The sequence below is a fragment of the Scheffersomyces coipomensis genome (genome assembly GCF_036884675.1).
Source record: "Scheffersomyces coipomensis strain NRRL Y-17651 chromosome Unknown DFJ63scaffold_2, whole genome shotgun sequence".
Taxonomy (NCBI): Eukaryota; Fungi; Ascomycota; class Pichiomycetes; order Serinales; family Debaryomycetaceae; genus Scheffersomyces; species Scheffersomyces coipomensis.
Window position 1 is genome coordinate 283,149 of NW_027042893.1, and position 19,117 is coordinate 302,265.

Consider the following 19,117-nt stretch of genomic DNA (forward strand, 5'->3'; position numbering starts at 1 on the left):
TTTTATTTATTGTTGTTTTATTTGGTTTCATCTTTTCACTTTTTCATATATATATATATCTATCATAACACTTCAATTAAATCATGAGTCTGGAATCGAATGATATTGAAAATGGTTCATCAACTGATAATCATAATGTCATTGATGAAGTTGAACAATCAACCGAAGATATAGATTCAACTCCACAAATTGAACAAGGAGATGAAGCAGATGAAGATGATGAAGAAGAAGGAGAAGATGATGACAATAAAGTAGAAGGTGATGAAAAAGTTGATGACGATGAAGATGATGACGAAGGTGAAGACACTGCCGTTGAAGGTGGTGAACAACCGGAAATAGAATCTACATCTGTAATCGCTGAACCTAAACTTGAACCTCAACCTGAGGTCGAACCAGAAGCTGAAGTTGAACCTGAAGCAGACGATGAAGAAGTTGAAACTAATGAAGAAGAAGTTGACACTAACGTTGAAGAAGATAACAATGAGGACGTTGAAGAAGACGATAATGATGAAGAACTAGATGAGGAAGATGAGGCAGATTCTAACGAGCCAATTGATGCAACTGAAGATATAGAAGTTGATCAAGTACAACCGGATGCCATTGTTGACGATGAAGAAGTTGAAACTGATCAACCTGAAGAAGAAGAAGAACAACAAAAAGAAGAAGAAGAAGAAGAAGAAGAAGAGCAAGGGCAACAAGAAGAACAAGAGCAAGAAGAAAATACAAATGAAATTGCTTCCGAACCTATACCCACAACTAATGAAGATATAGAAGAATCCTCGTCAATACCTCAGACTCTTGATAATGAAGAATTTAATCTAGATTCATCTATACTTGAAGAATCAGAAACAGTTGAAGATAAACCTTCCACAGATGAAATACCAAATATAGATTCTACTGAAATCCCTTTAACTGATGAATTACCAATATCCAATCAAGATAATGATAAAGAAGAAGAAGAAGAAGAAGAAGAAGACGAAAACATCGAATCAGAACAAGTTGACAATATTCAAGATGAAAATGATAACGATGATGTACCTGAAGAAATCTTAAACATTAATAATGAGGATGAAAATGATCAAGACTTTATAGATTCATTCCAACAAGATGATGATGATGAACCAGAAGAAGAAGATGAGGTAGAAGTAGAAGAAGATGATGATGATGAAGAAGAAAAAGATATTGAAGAGCCAACTCAAAAGGAATCTGAGGATGTATTAATGAAAGAACCAGAATCTGAAGAAATCCCAACTACTACCAATGATGTCAATGATGAAGAAATCAATCTAGATGAATTATTAAAAGAAACTGAAACTGAAGCTGAATCTGAAGTCACATCTACTATCCCGCCCCAAGAACAAAGTGAAGATGTTGACATGGAAGATTCTGAATCTAAAGATGAACCAAAAGAAGAAGTAACCATTGAATCTAATGGTGCACAGGATGTACCAGTTATTGAATCTAAACCATTTGTGCAAGCCAATACAGTTGAAGTTAAAGAAGTAAAACCAGTTCCAGCACCACCACCAGCACCACCAGCACCAGTTGAAGAAGATGATGAGGAAGACGATGAAGAAGAAGGTATTCCTGAAGAACTTGATGAAGAAGATGAAAGTGGTAAACAATCCAGATTTGTAAGACAAACGCATGTTATTATCGTACCGTCCTACGCATCATGGTTCAATATGAAAAAGATTCATCAAATTGAAAAAGAATCATTACCTGAATTTTTCAATTCTAATCATCCATCAAAATCATCAAAAATTTATGCAAATTATCGTAATTTCATGGTTAATTCTTATCGTTTAAATCCGAATGAATTCTTAACTTTAACATCATGCCGTCGTAATTTAGTAGGTGATGTGGGTACTATTATGAGAGTTCATCGATTCTTATGTAAATGGGGTTTAATTAATTATCAAGTTCGTCCTCAATTTAAACCAGGTTATGCGGTTGAAAAATTACCTAATGGTCAACTGGTTGGCTTACCATATACAGGAGATTATCATGTTAAATATGATACTCCAAGAGGTTTATTCCCATTTGATACTTTTAAAGTAGCACCTGAACGAGCTGATATTTCAAAATTAAAAGAATTAGTATTTTCAAGTGATGCAGGTATCACTCAAGACATTAATCAAAAGAAACATGGTTTATCAACTGATGAACAAGGTGAAGGACAAGGACAAACTGGTGACGAACCACCAACTAAGAAACAAAATGATGGTTGGTCATCTGAAGAAGTTAAAAGTTTAATAAATGGTATTTCAAAATTCAAAAATGATTGGTATAAGATTTCTGAATTAGTAGGACCAAAAAAGACTGTTGAACAATGTATTTTTAAATTTTTAAAATTGCCTATTCAAGATAAATTTAATCCAATTGATGATAAAGATGGATTAAGTATTAAATTATTAAAATTTGCTAATAATAATCCTTTAAGTTCTCATGAAAATCCTGTCTTGAGTAATTTAGTATTCATGACAAAATTAGTTGATAGTGAAGTTGCTAAAGCTGCTAGTGAAGCTGCTTCTAAAATTGTTGATGAAAAAATAATTGAAAAAGTTAAGCAAGTTTATGAAACTAATGTGGTTCCTAATTCTGAAAGTTCCGCTACTCTCGATCAATCATCTAGTGAAGTTAAATCATTAGACCAAAATGGTAACATTGAACATAAAGAAGGTGAAGATGTTACTAAAGAATCAACTGGAAAAGAGAAAGAAGTGGCTGTTGATACCACTGAAGTTGAAGCTAATAAATCATCATCTGAAGTATTAAAAGACGCTGCTGCTGCCACTTTTGGTATTGTTGGTGGTAGAAGTCATTTATTTGCAAGTTATGAAGAACGTGAAATGCAAAAATTAAGTAATACGATAATTAATCAAGAATTATCGAAGATTGATCTTAAATTAAGTAAAGTTGAAGAATTGGAAAAGATTTATGAAAGAGAAAGAAGACAATTGGCTAAACAGCAACAAGATATCTTTGTTGATAGATTAGCTTTAGCTAAATCTACTATAAGTATTGCTAAGAAATTAGATACTGTTATTAATCTATTATCATCTGATTCTGGATCAAGTGATAATGATAAAGTATCCAGTTTATTAGCTGAAGCTAAATCATTATTATTCAAACCAGCCAAGAATTCATTAGTACCAACTACTGATGCTGCCACTAATGGTAATGGTGAAGCTGATAATTCAAAACTTTCTATTGTTGATTCAACTGCTGCCACCAGTAATTTGATAAGTAGTTCGGCTGGTATGTCTAATATCAATGAAGATGATTATAAACCATTATCATTAAACACTCCAAAGACTTTCAAAGTTTGGGTACCTTGATTTTATTATTGCATTCTATTTAAAATTATACCAATTCATTCATTCAATTATTTACGTTTTGTTTTATATATTTTCTATTCCTTTCTATTCCTTTTCATTTAATTTTAACTTTTTCTGTGTAAATTATTTTTTCGAATCACTTATCTATCTGTATATCTAATATTGTTCAGAGTATATAATCTATATATAACAAGCAAACAAATAAACAAACAAACATTCATATTTTATTTATCAAAAGACACTTTTTTTAGTTGTAAAATTAAAGTTAGGTGTAAATTTACGCGATACGAAAACTGAAAAAAAAAATTAATACAAAAATCCCTGAAAATTATACAACCCCATAAAATACTGTCTAACCAACCATCATTTGAGCTTCTACAACACGTCAAAAGAGTTGATCAATCCTGGAAATTCCGTTGAGATCATTGACAGAAAGTAACGTAAGTATGTTTTCTTCATCAGGTGCCAGTGGAACCGATCAATTGGTTTCTACGGTGTCTAACCCTTTAAATTCTAACGATATAGAAATGCAGGAAGGTTCAAGTCAACAACGACAACCATCATCCTCCACCACAGCAGAATCGGCCCAGCCTTTACAATCTGATATAATTGAGGATATTGATCTTTCGATTGTACATCCCACTATTCAGATTAGTTCAGGTTCTGCCATGGAAGATGAGGTCAAGAATATACTGAATGATGATGTATTACAGAGCAATAGTAAGCATATAGCCTTTGAGACTGATAATGAGGATACTGAAAATGATCATGAGAATGAGCATAATGGAGAAGTAGAGTATGAGGATGAGGATGAGGATGATAATGGTGATGAAATAGATGATAGTCATTTAACTATCGAAGATGGAGGTGATTTAATAGATGTATCCGATGATGATGCTCAATATTCTCATGATGAAAATGTATCAATATATTCTACTATGAATCAAATTGAAAGTATACCCGGTACAGAAACAGATTTAAAAAGTGATGCCGGACCTCGTGATAATGCTAATCCTGATGATCCAAATCAGAGAAATATTCATAAATCAAGTATTATTGATATTGATAGTGAGTCAGATATAGAAAATTTAGAAGAATTTGAACAATCGGCCAATAATGCTCCCGAAGATAGGTCAAGAGAGCTTGAAGTGAAAGGTTTGTATGAAGATAATAATGAAGAAAGTACAGTCGAACCAGAACATGAAGAATTTTATTCTGAAGAAATCACCAATAATACTAATGATAATGATGAGGACGATGATGAGGATGAGGATGAGGATGAACTTGAAGAGGAAACCACCAATGGTGCTGATTTGGACGAAAATGAAGGAGGAATAAGCTTTGAAGAAGCAAATATACCTATCATATTAAAAGTAACTGATGCCGAATTTATACTTTATCCCATTGACCAAGAGAAATGTGCAGTTGATTGTTCATTATATGTTTCATTATATGATAATTCAGAGATCATACATGCGACTATAGAAGAGTTTTTCGGTAGTATTCGAGCCAATGAAGATTTAAAAGAAATCATAGAGTTTGAAGTGGACGAAGAATTGGTTTTAGAAGTACCAGAATTAAGTAATTTAAAAGTTACTGAAGATAATATTTATTCCAGAGATATATCGATTGAAGATTTCTTCCGAGTATTCCTCGAATTGAAAGAACTGACTCGTAGTACAGATGTCATACCAAAACTGATTTCATTCAATATAACTACTCAAACAAGATTTATCAGCAGGTTTAATGAATTATCCGAATTGATAAGAGATGGAAAGGGGTTTGAATCAATACCAAATACAAATAAACGTCGACTTGATAAGATTCAACGAGAAGAATCAATTAAGAAACCAAAATTAGAAGAATGAGCTCAAGATTAATGTATTTAGATCTATTATTAGTTTAAATTGTGTATTAATAAAAGTTTTGAGGTTTCAATTAATGAAACCCTTTTCTTTCAATTTGGTATATAACTCTGGTTCTATATATTTCTGTAAACTTGGTTCACCCGGTAAACCTTTTCTCTTTCTTGTTTTCATGACAAAATCTCTAGCAAGAGATTTATAAGGAACTGGTTTTAAAGCAGGTAAAGCAACATTAGTATCAAATGGATCACCTGGTACAATATCCCATTTTTTAAACAGTAAGAAACACATGGCTTGACCTTGAGTTTGAAGTCTCATATCAGTTTCCAATCCTACTGATTCGATCACTGGTACTATCCCTTCTAATTGGAATAAAGGAGAAGCTGGGATCGGAGTGTGATTCACCAAATAACCTCTTCTTGATTGTAATAAATGTTCAACTGCTCTAATAGCCTTTTCATTACATACTATATCAATAGTATAAATCGGTTCCATTAATCTAGGACTGGCAGTTAAGAATCCAGTATAACATGCTCTTCTTGTCATAGGAATGATTTGAGTACTACTTCTTTGAACTTCAGATCCACTGATTACGGCATCAAGAATCTTGAATTTAACATCTCTAATCGGTTCACCACATAATGGTCCTTCACTTATACCCCATTTAAATCCTAAACGGATTGAATCCTTAACTGATTCAAGAGATTCTTTATCGGTTTCATCTTCTAAAGTATCATCAAGTAATATACTTGGAGATTGTAAATCTGCTGGTCCAAAATACCAAACTGACCTAGCAGCTAATGCATCCCATCCAATATCATTTCTTAAGTACTTCGCTATAGTCTTTACCGGTTGTTTAAGGTTGATTTTATTGGTTTCTATAGCATGACTTAACTTATTGTCCTTGATAGGTTCTGCTATGATGGATATCTGATTACTTCCTGTTGTTGTTTTGGTGGGAATTTTGGTACTTGAAGTTTCTATACATGTTTCCCCAAACTTTGTCATCGGATCACTTACTTTAATTTCCAAATCATCCGTAAAGAAGTTTCGCAAATCATGTAACATACAATCCATATACAATTCGCCTGGTGCTAAAATGACATGTTCTCCACTTTCTTCAACATTGATAACACAATCCAAGTAAGCTTTGTTTAATTTTCGTAATCCTTCTAATAACTTAGGTAATTCAGATGGTGCTGCTGGTTCAACGGCTACCTTAAATACTGACTTCTCCCCAAACTTTTGAGAAACAGGTATATTGGACACTTCTGCATCTTCGTCATAAATGTACGATCCTCCTTTCGTTATATTGGAACCAACACCTTTTACTAAAGCCAAAAATCCTTCACCGACTTCTTTGACTGGTATTCTGTATCTTCCTCCTGGTAAATATAATTCATCTACCACATCTATAGTATAATCCTCGTCATCTTCTTCGTAGTTCTCACCAAGCACTTTTATCCTAGACCCTATTTTAAAACTTCCCAGGTAAACTCTTACTAGAGCATAAAAGAATTTGGCATCTGAAGATTCAATAAGCTTAACAACTTTTCCTACAAGCTTAGAATCAGATGGATTATGATATGTGATAGAATTAACTAAGGAGTTGGTCAATCCTCTATTGCCATAGAAAATCGCTTTGAAGACCTCTTTAAGTAGTATTTGAATATCTTTCTTATAAAGATCCTTTGGTAATGTAACCCCAAAGTTAGTCCATAATAATTTCGGAAGTTTATCATCACTTGAAACTAATGTATATGTCATTATTTTATAAATTGGTTCAAGAATAAATGAAACAAATGTCCGTATGGAACCTTTGGTGGATTTTGAAGTGAAAGCATTGTTGGTAGAATCAAAATAATAGTCTCCCCAAAGTTTTTTACTGAATTCTTCAATATTAACTGTGTTCTTGGGATTTCTGTCTAAATAAATCTTAGCGAAACTTAATAAAGTGAATGAAAACTCATAAGTGGAAGAACTGAATATCACATTGTTATTACTTGGTGATATTGGTGTTTGATGTTCATAAGTTAATATGAATTCGTTATCTTGGATGTAATTGTTTATATCATCTATGATATATTTAAGTTTATAATATGAGTCTTGAGGAGGTAATTTTAATTCCAATATAAGTCTGTCTATTTTATTTATTAATAAAGTGAATGGTATATTAAGTTTTAACATCTGTGTGATTAATGATTTATCTCTAGGTGATAATCCTTCGACTGCATCGATCACAAGAATTGCTCCATCAACTACATTCAAAGCAGCTGATGTTTCATCAGCAAAACTTGTATGCCCCGGACAATCGAGAAAGTTGAATACGTATGATTTATCACGTAAATCATTTAATAATAACGTTATGGGAGAACTCTTAATCGATAAACCTCTATCCACTTCAATCTTATGATTATCTAAGAATCTCAATGGTTTGAAATTTTTGAGGGTTTTCTTTAATGCAATTGATGGGGCATGAGTTTGAAGCACCAACGAATCAAGTAAGGAGGTCTTTCCTGAATGTAAATTACCTATCACCGCTATATTTCGTATTCTTTCAGGAAGTGTTTTCATGGTATCGATCATGAATGATCTTGAATAAATGATTTCAGGTAAATTTTCAAAATCTTCGTCTTTGGTAGTTGATGATATTTTCTGTGAATAATCAATTCGTACTTTCTTCTCAATGGCTCTTTGAATAACTGGCACATTATCACTCTCTTCGTATGGTTTCACTATGATCTGGGTAACATTGTCCAAGGGATTTGTATCTCTCTTGATTAAACTTTGTTGTTCTATATTATGGTCCTCGATATTACTATTCTCTTCAAATTCATCACTTTCATCCACTAAAAAATCATCTAACGATTCATCATCAGAATCTCCTGAATCTTCATTGATTAGATTACCGAATTCATCGTACAAATCATCGCTATCCATGTTGTGTTGTTGGCGTTATCTACTCTAAATCAATACAAATCTATTTACATTTCTCATTTGGAAATATTTGCATCTCAAAAATTATGGGTGGGAAAATACTGCATACGAACTAAACTCTACAATTTATTTTAATCATAAGAACCTATCACTATAGTACATTTTATATTTAAATTTTTCGTGTATGGAAACTGGGAGATGGTGGTGGTTGAGGATGGTAGTCCTTAGGGGACTTCTAGAGTATAATACATTTACATAATTAGATTAAGATAAAGTTTGATACTTTCTTAATTCTGTGAGTAATGATTGTAATTGAACATCAGATACTTTATTGGCAAGACTTGGAATTAAGGATTTAGCTTCTTCAGCATCTTCACATTCTAAAGTTCCTAATTGTGCTATTTCAAATGGATGCAAAGGTTCAGAAGATTGAAGACTAAAATCATTTAATAATTTTTCAACAGTATCAGTTGATGATTGATTTTTAAATCTTGCAAAACTTGATAAGAAATTTAAGGTTTTACGCGTGATTTCACTTGAATTAGGTCCTGCTAATTCCATATTTGATATTTCATCTTCCTTTTCATTTTCATCATCATCATCATAATCATATTGTTTATCTCCTTTACTTCTTTTACGTTCTTTTAAGGCCGCCCTAATCAATAATCTTGATTCGGATAAATTTAATGCAATCAACTGTTCTTCTTCTCCTTTGTTGGTTATTTGAGTAAGTTGAAACTCTGGTCCAAGCTTTAATACCGCAGCATTCTCTTCATCGTCTATATTTTGATTGTTGGCCTTTCTTCTTCTAACACCTAACGTACTGGTACTGACATTCATATTGGATACAATACTAAAATGATAATGGAATATGCTATTGAATTAATTAAAATGCAACGCTATTTTCAATATACGAGTACTCGACTGATAATGCAAAACAATGATATAAAGGATACAGATGCTGATGTTAGCTCTATACCTATTGACTAATATGTATATCACTGGCTCTTAGATATTCTTTCAATTTTTCCTGTCGTTTTCAGTTTTTTTTTTTTTTTCACCAGAATTTTGTAATCCACACACGACCTCTAAACTATCTACAACTTCTACAGATTATAAAACATTATAGGTGGTTTACATATATTTCGTTAAAGTTAGACTTGTTTAGAACCGTCATTAGTCGGTATTCCTCCTGACCCCATAGCATCGGTACGTACGTCATTTACAAAAGGATGTTTTAAACCCTCCTGAGGGGTTAATCTTTCCAATGGATTCAAATTCAATACTTTGGTTAAGAAATCGATTAATAATAAACGTTCTTGACATTCTTTTTCAATCATTGAATTAGTCATTTTCTTTGATGGAAGTTTATAATTTAATACGATGTCTTTCAAAAGGCGTTGTTTAAAGTAATTCTTATTGGCTTGTTCTTTCTTTTTAGTATCGTCTTTCGATTTAGATGATTCTAAAAATTCAACATATTCATCAAATGTTTTCGTTACATATGTAGTCTTACCATCTGCTTCAACTGGTGGAACCTTCTTAAAGAAATTCATCGAATTTCGACCCACTTCAATCATATGTTTGGGTGGAAGTCCTAACATATCAACGATTTTCCATATTTGATTATATTCAGAAGTTCCAGGAAACATAGGAAGTCCAAGGAAAAGTTCTCCCACTATACATCCTAATGACCACATATCAATTGATTCAGTATAGGGTAACCCTAATATCACTTCAGGAGATCTGTAAAATCTTGATTGTATGTATGTATAAATAGTTTGTCTAGTAAAACATGCTGATCCAAAATCAATCACTTTTATATCTGGTTTATCAGGTTGACATAGTAGAATGTTCTCCGGTTTTAGATCACAATGTATCATTTGAAACCCTTTCAATTGAGCCATGGCTTCAAGTAATTGTCTGGTGAGAAGTTTAACAAGTTTCATATTTAAACCTTGGAATTGATTTTGTTTTATCAATTCATATAAATTAGAAGCTAATAATTCAAATACTAAACATAAATGTTCTTTATGCATAAAAGTGTCTAATAACCTTATAAAATTCTTTCCATCACTATTAGCATTTAAAAATTCAAGTAATCTTACTTCCGTTAAGGATTGATTCATATAAGCTGGTTTAGATTTGATCACTTTAACAGCACATACACTTTGATTTGTCAAGTTTTGACATTTAACCACTTGACCAAACGTTCCTGATCCTAACAAATCAAGCACAATATATTTTCTACCTTCTTCAGTTCCTAAGATATCATTCACAAAAAGAATATAATCACTATCTTCATTATCATAACCATTATTGAACTTTGGTTCCAGTGGTTTAGTCAATACTCTTCTTGGATTAGTGGATTTGGAATATTGAAACTTTCGTGGTTGACAAATTGTATATGATTCAGTTAAATATACTGATAATGCATTTACTGGAGAAATATGAATGGAATTAACAGAACATCGTCTGTATTTGGGTTGTTGATGTACTTTTGGTCTTAGATCAAACTTACTATAAACTTTCATGGCCTTTGGAGCAGGTCTTCTTTTGATTGATACTCTTTGACTTTGTACAGCTCGTTGATATTGTTGATATTCAACAATCAGAGGTGATCTCTTAACTCTACCAGGAGGAATGGCATAATGGGGCATTTGTTGATAATTTGAAACTCCGACTGATGATCTCCGATTTAAATTGGGTGAGTTTTGTAAATATTGAGCTTGATAATTATCTCCACCTTGAGGAACAAATGAATTATAATAACCATTATTGACAGTGGGAGCTGCAGCAGCAGACATCCTTCTATCATTACCTAATGATACTTCTTGATTAGTAAAGTATTGATTAAAAGGATTATCAGCTCTAGTGGGAGGATGGATGTAAGGAGGGGCATTATGTCTTTGATCATCATATTCATAAGTGGTTGGTAAATTATTAGCAAAGGACATTCTCTTTGATGCTTGTTGTTGTTGTAAGAGAGGTATACCTTTGGTAGGGGATTGGGAGATGGAAGCGGTATTAGAACCACCGGGGGATTGTTGATTATGATTATACCATGGATTTCTAAACCCTTGCATTTGTTGTTGCTTTTGTTGTAAGAACTCCTGATTTTGCTGATCGTGAGTATTGGTATTGGAAGTGGAACCACTAAATCCCTGCGGAGGAGGCAAATGCCAATTACCCCCTATGGAATTATGTCTGTTGTAGTTGTAGTTATAAGCCATGATTAATGGGGATTAAACCAGCTTATGAGATACTTAAATGAAATCAATCAATAAAATAATTGTAAGTTTATAAATTATTACAATTTAATATTACACTTCGTTCAACTAAGATGGTTACTCCCAACCTTTCTCCTCAAAATGTTATATTTTAATTCCGGTCAGATGTGCGATATTACGTGGTTGACTTCCGGTCAAGATTTTTGCTTATTTTTTGGTGATAAAAAAAATAAATGCTAAATATTTTGTATGGCAAGGAGGGAAGGTAGGTGACTTACGACTGGATAACGTATCCAGTTTTAGATAAGGTTAAATAATAATATACATTAAGATAACATCTCTATAGAATAATAAAATAAATCATGAGGAGGGAGGGGGGGTTGAAATGAATTAATATGAGTCAACAGTTATATCTTTTTGACCTAGATATTATACCGCTAATCCATATTATTGGAAAAAATTAACAGGAGAAAATGTGTGTGCAATTATATACAAGAATTAACAACCATCCATTATATTGTAGAAAGAAATATGCAATGCTTTGATTAATTGAGGAGGGGGGAGGATTTCGTAATGTGATAAGGAAAACATGATTAAGCAGCTAATGGCTGTTCATCGGGATATACTGGAGCAACAGCTGGTTGAGCCATTACTCTTTGCATCATCATACCGACACCTTCAAATACACCTAATAAACAAGCACATGTAATAGCAGAATTTCTAGTATGTCTCCATCCACCTCTAATAGCTAAAGCACCACCGGTAAAGAAACCAGCGATAACGGCATTCCAGGCATCTTCTCTCTTTCTAACTGCTTTAACAGTACAATCAAAAGTTGAAAATAAACCACCCCAAACACCAAAATTACCTCCCACAACAGGAGCTCTGGCTCTTACAGCAGCACTGGCACCAATGAATCTTTCACCATAGGGAGAGTTTCTGAAACCCTTAATACCATGCCATACAGTACCACCAATGGCACCCATAGCAAAAGCACCACCGAAATCATTTAAGATAACAATAGGACATGGATCTCTAGTATGATCTGCAGACATTCTGTTCTATGATATTTCTATGTATTAAGGTAAGGTTATATATTATCTAAATGACTAACATATATAGATCACTGAAGGCAAGTTTCTTTTTTTTTTTCTTTCATTCTTTCTCTTTTTTTTTTATTAGTGTAATTGAAAATTTTCCAGTCTCAGATTTACACGCATGATGTAATCATAAGCATAATGTTTAATGTATCAAATAGGGAAACTGCTGCATAATCTTACTTTATGCAAAACTAACTTTTAGTTCGAACAAAGTAAACCTCATCTTTAAATATGTAAATCAAAATATTTAAACATATTTCCTTTAGCAGATTTCACTTTCAACCCATTATCATTAGACAATATGTTGTTAAAATCAGTCACTTTCATCCCCTTCATTTTGCAGCTATTCTATACCATAGGTGTAATGGGGGATGTTGCCCTTTATGAACCAGGAACTTCGGAAATTTATGATAGTAATGTTGATTCTTTACAAATACCTGTGAAATGGTTAGAATCAAACGCTACACCTTTATTAACTCAAGTTACTAACTATTCATTGGTGTTATGTAACGGAACTACCTATAATATTAACCCTGTTCAAAACTTGACCAATAGCAATACAAATGGATCTTTATTAGTGGATGGTTCATATATATTTTCAGCACAGTTGACAAACTTGGATTCACTTGTAAGTGGATCTTATTTTATTCAAGTTTTAGCTACTGGTTCAAACTTCTACACTATTCATTATACTAATAGATTTTATATTAAAGATGGAAATGTCCAAGTTGATTATGATGACCTTTCTCAAGCTTCACCACCAGCTCAAACTATGTTTTTCGGTCAAGGAGTTCTGACAGTTCAAAGTATAAATACCGCATCGTATACGGTTCCTTATTTATTGCAAACTGGACTGGTGAGATTTGCTCCTATGCAAGAAGTTCCTCGATCAACTCCCAATCCTTCAAGATGGACACCTACGAAAACTACAACTGCGACTCCAACTAAGAGACCAATATATACTAAACTCGGTGGATACGTCAAAGGTAAGCAGATCGTTCCTACTGTGGAATACACTGTCACTCAACCTCCTACTTATGTTCAACGTACCATGACAAATACTGATCTGGCTGCTCCATATCCTCTGGGATATTATGATCCAAAGATGAGAGTTCAAAATCCTATTAAATTTACAACTAAGGAACTGAACCGTTAAATCTTTGTATATTAAAAATTAAAGCTTTTAAAAGAATAAATGATATATATATATGTATATATGTGTGTACGTTTTTATAAATTGTCCCCTATTGATCTTTGTGTGATTCCTCATTATCTTCGTAATCAGTCATTGTAGCATCAAATAAAACTTCAGTTTCACTTCCAGTTGAAAGCTCATTAACATCACTTGAAGATTCATTTTCGAATACTGTTGATGGTGGTGATGTAAAGTGTGTCGTGTTATTGGTTACTAATGTAGCTCCATCGTTTTCTGTCATATTATCATATGAGCTATTATCAATCTTTTTATATTTTGAATCAAACTTTCCGTGGCTTTGAATATGTCCTTGTTCGTATTCCTCTTCTTCTTCTTCTTGTCCTTCTTCTTCTTCTTCTTCTTCTTCTTCTTCTTCATCTTCATCATAATCGTCTCCAATTTCAAAATCTTCATCTGCAGCTACTGTGTCATCCACAACCATAAACTCATCTTGAATATTTCTTCTTTGTTGACTTTCTAAATTATTAAGTTCAAAATATTCTGTATCAATCTTTGGACCTTCAAAACTTCCGACTCCCCACCATTTATAACCTACCACTGCAACACCAGCAAATAATATAAAAACGGCTGATGCATAATTCATAGTTATCCAATTTAAATCCTTTATAACTGGTGGAAGACACAAGATGAATGCCAGCAAAATTGACCAAAATACTGAAAGACCATTAACTATCCAACCGAATTTCCTTAATTTAAACACGGCCCCTCTTATTTTTCTTCTCTTGTTTAACATAAGACATAATATCGGTATACCATTGGCTAAAGTTAAAGAAATAACACAAGCACCCATGAATGCATTAAACGCTGATGTAGAAATTAAGGATAATAAGGATAATGCAGCACAAACAAACATCGATAAAAACAAGGCATTTTTTGGAATGGTATATTCATCAACTGAATCAACTGCAACCCAATAATCTTTGAATGGTAATCCACCATCACGAGCAAATGCATAAGTTGTTCTAGACGCAGTTGTGAATGAACCGATTGATTGGAATAAAACAGTCCCTACTAAAAGTAACACTAAAAGAAATGAAATCATATAAGATTCCGTCGCTAATTTAAACACAAGATCAATTGGCATAATTTCTGGAGTATTATCTAATAATAATGACATTTCAGGTAAGATTGTTAAAAGAGGAATGATAAAGATGATTCCTGTTATGATTGATATCAGAATGGCACTAATAGCACCCTTTGCCATATTTTTTTCGGGATTTTTAACTTCTTCGGTAATTGAGAATAACATTCCATAACCAGTTAAAGTAAATGCTGATGCTTGAAGTCCAACCATGAATGCTAAAGGATCAGGCCAACCTGATCTACTATTATCAAAGCTAGTTAAAATATCTTTTACTGTATTTGTTTTCCTAGCAAATAAGATTAATAATACATCAATAGCCAATACAGTATAGATAGTCCATAATATACAAGCTTTATTGATTTGTTCAATATATCTTGAAAATCTGAAATTAACAAATCCACAAAAGGATAAAATAATAAAGAAAATCCCAAGTACGAAAAAGATATCTTCCTTATAATAAACATCTTTTAAACCAAAAATTGATAATATAAACTGTGAACCGGCAAACATGATAGATACAGCATAAGTCCAATTCCCAATCAATAAAAACCAACCTGTTAACCATGAACATATCAACGAATATTTATCATTACTTAACAATGCACTGAAATGATACACACCCCCAGCAGTTGGATATTTTGAAATGATTTCACTTAATGAAAGCACGACACAGAATGAAAAGAATCCCACTACTAACCAACCATATAAGATGGTTACATTTCCTCCATCCATTAAAGATATCCAAAGTGTAGAAGATAAACCAAATGGAACCCCCATTAAAGAGAATCCCAATCCAATAACTGAAGTAACTGTCAATTTTCGTTGTAAATCTTGTTTATATTTAAAATGCTCCACATGTTCAGTATCATCGTCAGCATTTTCATCAGTTAAAAGTGAACTTAACAATTTGATAGGAGCCAGTGACCCAATCTCATCAAATACATGAGAAGCATAAGATGGACTTTGATGAACTTGATTCGAAGTTGAAAATGATGATCTTGGATCGATATGAGGAAGAGGCGGTGATCTTGGTTCCGACGTTGATGATGTAGTTCTTGTCCCTCGTGGTGACGCCGTAGTTGCTGAACTCAGCAGCTCTTCAACCATACTATGACTTCACGCTAGATCTTATCTTATGGGGTTCAAATTAGTTGATGATATGATTGAGCAAAACAGTAATTCAAAATGATCAGTTTGTGGAATCAATTTTTTCTTTTTATTCTTCGCAATTATTTATTTTATTTTATCTATTTGATCGTTCGCGTACCTTTTTATTTTTAGTTACATATTTTGCAATATTTTGAAAGTGGGTTACTGCCCAATTATTTGAAGTTTTGGATATTGTACGATAATTATTCTATATTTCTCTATATTCTACAATTATGCATATGTGATTATTAATTATTTATAGACAAATTCTAATGTACAGTTTAAAAGTCATAATCACTATTATCACCATCATCATCATCATTCTTATCATCGACATTAGCAATGATATAAACTGGTAAACTTATACTTTCACTAGTTTTAACATGGATATTACCTAAATTATCAACACTTTTCAATACACCTCCTACTGGAGCATGTTTTAAATCAGTCAAATACGATATAACATCATTCACATTCGATAATAATTGTGTCGTGTTCCAATCGGTATAGCCTACTTTTATAAATAAACAATTCCCATTCAGTTTAGGGACATAACTGGTATTCCCCACGATGGACTTCATTTGATGATACACATATTTAGGTTCACATCTATCGTCTTTCAATTTGGTGGAGTTCTTCTTGGAGGCAGTTAACGTGGATTGACTTTTTGGGGTTGGTTTTGCCATTTGAATCATATAAGGTAATTTCTTATTCTTAATATAAAATTTCTCATTTAAGATTTGAGGTAAGAATTTATGAACTCTATGATCAGCCACTATCAAATCATATTCTTTGAATAAAGTTAAATCTTTCTTATTCTTACATAAACTTTTCAATTTCGTTAAAGTGAAGATCTGATTGAAGACATCTTCAGTAGGTGAATCCTTTTCTGTCAAGGCATGACGATATGGGGTGGATGGATCCTTCGTGATTAATAATATTGATTTATTCTCCACTTTATCAAGTTTATATTTAAGGGGTATTATCCTTGGTATATAATCATTCTTGGAAGTTAATTTGATTTTGATATTTATCAGTACATAGATGGCTTGTGGTGTGGTGGAAGTTTTTGCAGTTTGGTTGATTAATGATTTCAATGATTTACTCCCATTCTTAAATGCTTCCTCTCCCAATATGAACTCACTGGACATGTTTATATAACTATTGGTTATGTGTTGAAGTTTGTTTGTTTAGTTTCGTGATGATCATCATCATCAGGCATCATAATTTTTTTTTTTCAAACCTCATTTGGTTTTTAATGAGGCTACCATATCAAAATATATATACTGCGGCATGGAACTATCTTCCAATTATGAATATTATGTATATTATTATGTATTTACATATAAAATTAGAATTGAAATATATTATTATTATTGAATAGATGTTATATTATAATAAACTAATAATAAAAAATTTCTTTATATTTTTTTTTAAAAAAAATTGTAAAGTAAAATAACCACAACAACTATAACGATTCATTATATGTGGGTAAAACTTTACTCTAAACGAAAAAATTAACTCATAAACTTAACAAAAACTTAATCAATCACCTCTTAAAGCTCTAATAACAGCTGGTCTTCTCATCATATATTTAGTCCATTTATAAACTTCGGGGAATTCGACTTTTAAATTGATTCCAATTCTATCAACCACATTATTCCAAGGTACAAATGATAAATCTGCCACGGTTGCTCTATCTCCAACTAACCATACGGGATAATCGAAATATCTTGATTGAGATAAGGGAGTTGTACCAGCACTATAGGCGGCGGCATTTTCCACATCTAAATCCATGATTAATGCTTCTCTTCTTTCAGCCAATGCCATTTCTATAACTCCATAAACTCTTCTAACTTCATCAGTATATCTTTCTACTGCACTTGGTACAGGACAAGAATGGAAATATCTAAAATGTAAAGCTTGACCAATCATAGGAGCATGACCTGAAGTTTGAAAGAATAACCAACTTGAAATTTGAGATTGTTCAATAAGATTATCTGACCATAATTGACATTCACCATTTTCTTTTAAAAATTTTGATACTAAATATAATATGATAGCCCCTGATTCCCAAATGGAAGTATTATCATTAAAATGATCGATTATAGCTGGTACTCTTGCATTTGGATTTATAGTGACGAATTCAGGAGCTCTTTGTTCACCATTATTAAAATCTAAAAAGATGGTATTAAAAGGTAAATTTAATTCTGATAATATGATAGCTACTTTGAAACCATTGGGAGCTGATCTATGACTGAAGAGAGTATAACCATCTGTTGGTTGATGTTGGAAGAAATTTGTGATTCTTGATTGTTGTTGAGATGTGGTGGCTTCATTTTGTAATTGTTGTTGTAATAAATTTAAATTAACTTCATTTTGTTGTTGATCATTAAGGGTTACTGATTTCAAACCAGCTGATAAATGCGAAATTGTATGAGTATTGTTATTATTGTTGTTGTTGCCTCCTTGATTGGGATTGTTTTGATTTATGTTGTTATTATTATGCTGTTGTTGAAGATTGGAAGATGCAAGTGATGAAGAGGATGATATGTTCGGATTCGAACTATTATGAATGGACATGGTATTTGATGTGATTGTATGATGTTGATCTTGTTGGATGGTTTGCTAAATGACAATTAGATAGTTAATTGATGGATGGATGGATTGAATATGTTTTAAATGATTGGTTACAATAAGAACAACTATGATCAATCGAAAAGTAGAAATTTAAAGATGCAAATAAAGACTTGATTGGGGATGGTTGTTAAGGAGTAAAGACAATGGAAACTGTTGATTACAATGGTTATCTTGGGGGGATGGGTTGTGATATGTTCTAATGTTACAGATAATAGATGATGTTGACAAAGATGATGAGTAGTTATAGATTGAATTGGTTGATGATAGTTAATTTTAAAGTCAGAGTTGAATTTTTTTTTTCCTTTCCGCTCTTTCTGTCTCTTGGGTTTTTTTTTCCCTGTGCTGTCTGTCAGTTAATTAATTTTAAATTATTTTTAAAGTGTGGGACATTTAAATTTTTATTAGTGGGGAGAATTACTGACAACACAATTTCAATTTAGTGAGAAAAAGTCTCACTAAATCTCACTAAATTAGAATTAGTGGCTAGCAAAAAGAGAGATTTACTGAGAGCAAAGAGAAAGAGAAAGAGAAAGAGAAAGAGAAAGAGGAGAGGAG

General features: G+C 32.4%; 10 protein-coding genes across 10 annotated transcripts; 3 read left to right on the plus strand and 7 right to left on the minus strand. All coding sequences in view use genetic code 12, as the record gives it.

The window, feature by feature from the left end:
- The first annotated feature begins 953 nt into the window (after window positions 1-953).
- On the plus strand, window positions 954-3,562 carry DFJ63DRAFT_317351 (uncharacterized protein). Its single transcript, XM_064906811.1, has one exon. It carries the CDS (start codon window positions 1,221-1,223, stop codon window positions 3,339-3,341), a length of 2,121 nt encoding a protein of 706 aa, XP_064763303.1. The 5' UTR covers window positions 954-1,220; the 3' UTR covers window positions 3,342-3,562.
- Window positions 3,563-5,240, plus strand: DFJ63DRAFT_317353 (RMR1 family protein). Its single transcript, XM_064906812.1, has one exon. The coding sequence runs from the start codon at window positions 3,788-3,790 to the stop codon at window positions 5,207-5,209; it is 1,422 nt and encodes a 473-aa protein (XP_064763304.1). The 5' UTR covers window positions 3,563-3,787; the 3' UTR covers window positions 5,210-5,240.
- Window positions 5,191-8,276, minus strand: SNU114 (U5 snRNP GTPase). The gene has a single exon (XM_064908945.1). It carries the CDS (start codon window positions 8,144-8,146, stop codon window positions 5,276-5,278), a length of 2,871 nt encoding a protein of 956 aa, XP_064763305.1. The 5' UTR covers window positions 8,147-8,276; the 3' UTR covers window positions 5,191-5,275.
- On the minus strand, window positions 8,277-9,140 carry RPB4 (DNA-directed RNA polymerase II subunit). Its single transcript, XM_064908943.1, has one exon. It carries the CDS (start codon window positions 8,981-8,983, stop codon window positions 8,408-8,410), a length of 576 nt encoding a protein of 191 aa, XP_064763306.1. The 5' UTR covers window positions 8,984-9,140; the 3' UTR covers window positions 8,277-8,407.
- On the minus strand, window positions 9,141-11,671 carry YAK1 (serine/threonine protein kinase). The gene has a single exon (XM_064908942.1). It carries the CDS (start codon window positions 11,374-11,376, stop codon window positions 9,298-9,300), a length of 2,079 nt encoding a protein of 692 aa, XP_064763307.1. The 5' UTR covers window positions 11,377-11,671; the 3' UTR covers window positions 9,141-9,297.
- Window positions 11,672-11,966: 295 nt separating this feature from the next.
- Window positions 11,967-12,428, minus strand: TIM17 (protein transporter; the record flags this gene model as incomplete). The annotated part of the gene is made up of 1 exon (XM_064904817.1): window positions 11,967-12,428. One exon carries the CDS (start codon window positions 12,426-12,428, stop codon window positions 11,967-11,969), a length of 462 nt encoding a protein of 153 aa, XP_064763308.1.
- A 26-nt stretch (window positions 12,429-12,454) lies between these two features.
- Window positions 12,455-13,629, plus strand: DFJ63DRAFT_327813 (uncharacterized protein; the record flags this gene model as incomplete). Its single annotated transcript, XM_064907631.1, has 1 exon — window positions 12,455-13,629. The coding sequence occupies exon 1, from the start codon at window positions 12,775-12,777 to the stop codon at window positions 13,627-13,629; it is 855 nt and encodes a 284-aa protein (XP_064763309.1). The 5' UTR covers window positions 12,455-12,774.
- A 44-nt stretch (window positions 13,630-13,673) lies between these two features.
- On the minus strand, window positions 13,674-16,042 carry TPO5 (Tpo5p). The gene has a single exon (XM_064908944.1). It carries the CDS (start codon window positions 15,878-15,880, stop codon window positions 13,718-13,720), a length of 2,163 nt encoding a protein of 720 aa, XP_064763310.1. The 5' UTR covers window positions 15,881-16,042; the 3' UTR covers window positions 13,674-13,717.
- DFJ63DRAFT_57980 (uncharacterized protein) lies at window positions 15,897-17,222 on the minus strand. Its single transcript, XM_064908946.1, has one exon. It carries the CDS (start codon window positions 17,071-17,073, stop codon window positions 16,204-16,206), a length of 870 nt encoding a protein of 289 aa, XP_064763311.1. The 5' UTR covers window positions 17,074-17,222; the 3' UTR covers window positions 15,897-16,203.
- Window positions 17,223-17,467: 245 nt separating this feature from the next.
- URE2 (Ure2p) lies at window positions 17,468-18,505 on the minus strand (the record flags this gene model as incomplete). The annotated part of the gene is made up of 1 exon (XM_064907879.1): window positions 17,468-18,505. One exon carries the CDS (start codon window positions 18,503-18,505, stop codon window positions 17,468-17,470), a length of 1,038 nt encoding a protein of 345 aa, XP_064763312.1.
- Between the last annotated feature and the right edge of the window lie 612 nt (window positions 18,506-19,117).